This window comes from Solanum verrucosum, unplaced genomic scaffold, assembly GCF_900185275.1.
Source record: "Solanum verrucosum unplaced genomic scaffold, falcon-dt-bn FXZP01000255.1, whole genome shotgun sequence".
NCBI lineage: Eukaryota > Viridiplantae > Streptophyta > Magnoliopsida > Solanales > Solanaceae > Solanum > Solanum verrucosum.
In genome coordinates this window covers 2,210,098-2,214,611 of record NW_026020006.1, presented here as the reverse complement: position 1 = coordinate 2,214,611, position 4,514 = coordinate 2,210,098, and the positions used below count along the sequence as shown (strand labels likewise).

Sequence of the window (4,514 nt, the reverse complement as noted above, 5' to 3'; positions counted from 1 at the left end):
GTTGTGCCCCTCCATTTTGCTTCAAATATAGTCAACGGTAAAAAAAAAATACAAATTTCATTTTATTTTTTTTAAATAAAATTTTGATATGCTATAAATTCATAAGATTTTAATAAGAGGTGGAACAACATATTTAAGTTATATACCTGAACATTATATAATTTTTTTTTATTGTATCAATGTAATATATATAACTTGTTGCTATTGGTTAGCACGTAAGTATTTTTATTTTTTTTAATTTTTTATCCGTCATTAAGGAAAGCACTTCCTATCGGGACTTGAATCCGAGACCTTCTGATTAAGGTAGAAGCAGCTTCATTCACTGTACCAATCGTTTGATGGTTAGGGTAGGTAAGTACTATTTTTTACTAAATGGCCAATTAATATGTTTAAATTGTCAAATTTAGAAAGATAACTAGAATCAATAAAGACATTTTGATTTTGTACTCGTGTACACGACAGGACACTCAGATTAATTAATTACAAAAATATAATTAAATTTAGTAAATCTCAATAGGAATTGATAATTAGATCGTTGGATGATTTTTTTTTATGTATATAAAATTAATTATTTTATTATTATAGTCACAACTCACAAGAAATACAGATGTCCATGTGAACACTTTTTTTTTGTTTCCATCCAATATGGTGAAATTTAAAATTCACTAAATCTGAAATTAAAAGAAGTTCATTAACCATTTTCCCACGTATCTAGAGTTATTTTTTTTATCGTCTGATATTGAAAATTTACTGATTCGATTAAAGAAAATACATTCTTTATAACATATTCTAATTGATTTTCATATATTCAAAATCAATGTATATACACATATACGTATATAATTTTATATGAGAGACTCACACTATGATATTGCATAAATATGCATACAAATATATGTGTACTCAAAAGTATAATTATATGAAAGACCATATATATGTTAAAATCATTACATTTATATTAATTTTATATCTACACATATTTATTTTAAAGTGTATTTATATGAGAGATCTCTCATATATATGATATAGTCACACCATAAAATTAATATATTATAATTTGCTTCTAATAAATCTTTGTGGTTCGATTCTTTTCGAAACGTATAACAAAAATTTAGTATATCAAACTGACTTTTTTTTTTAAGCTTCTAATTAGTATGGAAAACTTATTTCCTCTTGTTCTTGATCATCATCCAATGATAAAAAAACTTCATCCAAAGCTGAGAGCTCAATTTCATTATTATCATCACAAGTTATCCCTTCAGAATTGTTCTTTGATTCATGTACTCTACATACAACCCATTCCTGAAAATTATAAAAAAATTAAAATAAAAATTTGAAAATAAATATAAAATAATTAAGAATTTCAAAAGAGGTGGTTTTATAATATGCTATATACAAGTAAAAGTGTTTATTTTCATTTCAAATTTAAGATTAATGAGCTAATTAAGGGAAATTTTGATTGTTAAATTTTTTGAAACATAAGTAACTTCCAATTATTCAACATTTGATATGAAATTTCAAATAACTTTTATTTACCGACCGCGTAAATAATTTTTACGATCCCAAAATTATATAGGAATATGAACATGTAACCGACAAATATAATAATACTGATAATGTAAAACTTTTTTTTACAATGTCTAAATAAAAAAATAAATTACGATCTATATGTTGTTCTGATTCTTCAAAAGTATTGTGTGATCATATTTGTGTCAGATTCAACATGCACGGAAAGAGATTTTTGAAGAATCTGAACGACATAGATAAATAATTTGAAATTTGAATTAAATAAATCCTATAAGATAAAGAATGAATTAAAGTAATATTTCCTTACCAATAGCTTCTCATTTTCTCTCTTGAGGTGAAATTCTTCCATAATCCAATTGGTTTGTACTTGTTCATGAATATTAGTAGTAATATAGTACACAAAATATTTCTTTATTCCTATTATTTTTTCTTTTTCACCACAATTTTTAAGTATAATTGGCTCATTCATATTTAATTCCTTCCAATATCCTCTTCCTGTAGCTCGATTATTATTTTCCTTCACTTGGCTGAAAAAATACCATTGATTTTTGCTCCACAAAGCCCTTTCTATTAATCAACCAAACATACAAAAATACTATTAGAAAACTTGGCATAATATATGGTCCGATAAGAAATAATTAACTCAATTTTATCGTATATACTGTCCTTAAGAGATTTAAATCTCTCACTTCGTTAACACTGTTGGAATTGACAAAACAACGAAATTCAAATTCAACAATAAATTCGAACTTCCCACAAGAATATATACATATATTAAGTATAACTTAAGTGGGGTGAATCAATTTTTATTTTTTATAGTAATATTGATAAGAACAATTTTTAATTTTGTCATTAAAAAGATTGTTGGACTAAGCTCTCGCTAAGCGCGATTTGAAAAAGAGCTAAACCACATGGTCAACTGTACTCAACCTTAACCTGCATTTCTGCAAGAGACTATTTACACAGATTGAAACAACGACTCTATTAATCACATGACAATAACTTTATCAGTTACTCAATAACTTTATCAGTTACTCAAAAAACACATACCATTGAGTTGGGAAGGGTCAGAAGAAGAAAAATGGAGATGAGGAATATTGAAGGATAAATTTGCAGCTATTTTGCTTTTGAGATAATACAAAACAAGCTCTTCATCAGTTGGATCAAAACTAAATCCTGGAGGAAGATCACCAACCCTTTGATCATCCATCATCATTAATTATCCAAATTAAATATGATCAACTATATTATATAATATAGCTTCCTCTTCTTCTTATGGATAACAACTAGGTTGTCTTGTAATTAGGGTTAGTTTGGGAGTAATAATTTGATGATATAAATAATTAAAGAAGAGTTGACAAATGTTGTTTTTCTTTTTTTCTTTATATAGATGAAAAAAAGAGTATACTAGTAACATAAACCCCACGCTACTCATACTCTATCTCTATCCTCTACTAAGTTATATATATCGTCAATCAGTGTAAAAATTTATTAATATTTATGTTTAAATAGTCATGAAATTTGTAATTTTAAAAATAAGATGATGATATACTACGATAAGTAAATATGATGTGATGGTGTAAGAAATTTTTTAAACTGACAAATTATATAACTTAAATTCTTTTTAATTATAGATATATATTTTGTGTTTTAATTTTCTTTGAAAATTTAAGAATAATATACGTAATGGACTATGAAATTAAATGGTGTTGATTAGAAATGAAGAGTGTGTGCGCTAATTAATTAATATTATTAGAGAAAAACACGTTTAAGTTTTCAAAGGCTGCTCTGCTAATTATAATTAATATTATTAGAGAAATTTAGTCATAAGACTGTGTATAATAGACTTTCATAGTCTAGACTCTAGACCTTCCTCAAATCTGTATATAGCAATAACTTAATGCATCGAACTGTTAAAAGAAATTTAGTCATCGTGATTAGAGATAATGGATAACAAAATTTGGAAATCATGGAGCTCGAAGGTCAGAGATAATTAATTAATAGTAATGATTTAATTATTACTAAATATATTTTTAGAGGTAATTAACATTTTTTGTAAATGTTTCTATAACATATAACGACATTGGATCTAATCACAATTAATTAATGTTGATAAAGACTTTACCATTCTTTATTAATATGCATATTTTTTACTGCTAAAAGTTATTTTTGTTGTAATATCATATGTGAAGCTAGAGAGCAAAAATAGTTCATCCAAACTTTCTTCTTCATAAAATTATATCATTTCGTTAACTTTTTTAGATGTTTACTTTTTTATATTTTGAATCACGCGATAAAATGTTGAGGCTCACCTACTCATAAAAGGTTTATGGTATACGTGTCGATTAAAAATGAAAAAAATGGGGGATGGATAACGTTTCTTAATAGTTTACACGCGGCTAGTAATCTTTATATTTTGCAAAAAGTAGATATATTTTTTTAACTTTAATTTGAAGTAACTTCAACTTACAAATTAATTAAACATCTTTATATTGTTATTTTTTTCGTTTAATTCTCTTTTAAAAAGGACTTTTAAAAGAGTGAATTCTATTAGGATAAGTATCGTACGTTGATTAGCTTAATTAGTGGAATTAACGAAAGTGAGTGGATGATGATGAAATGTGCACAAAAGTAGAAACTTACATTTTACGTGTGCAAATATAAATATATACACGTAATTAAAAAATGTAGTTTGAAAAGGAAAGCATGAAATTGTGTTATGATAATAAGTTTTTTATTTTATTTTATTGTATTTTCAATTTTTGGAATAGTTTAGGAGTCCTTGTAAGGGGAAACATCAATCATCATCAAAATTGAAAGCAACATGAACGTCTCAAATTATTATTATTATTATTTTTTGAATATATTAGAGATAAATTAATTAAGAAATGAAATAATTAACTAGTTCATTACCAAGATTCATAGGCTTATTTGGAGATTAATTGTGTGTATCATTCGAATATGAATTAGCAACCAAAGCCCACATA

The 4,514-nt window shown here is 25.5% G+C and overlaps 1 protein-coding gene across 1 annotated transcript; it reads right to left on the bottom strand.

The window, feature by feature from the left end:
- Positions 1-1,144: 1,144 nt before the first annotated feature.
- Positions 1,145-2,739, bottom strand: LOC125819662 (NAC domain-containing protein 104-like). The gene is made up of 3 exons (XM_049499127.1): positions 2,578-2,739; positions 1,835-2,094; positions 1,145-1,302 (listed from the first exon to the last, which is right to left on the bottom strand). The coding sequence occupies exons 1-3, from the start codon at positions 2,735-2,737 to the stop codon at positions 1,150-1,152; spliced, it is 573 nt and encodes a 190-aa protein (XP_049355084.1). The 5' UTR covers positions 2,738-2,739; the 3' UTR covers positions 1,145-1,149.
- Between the last annotated feature and the right edge of the window lie 1,775 nt (positions 2,740-4,514).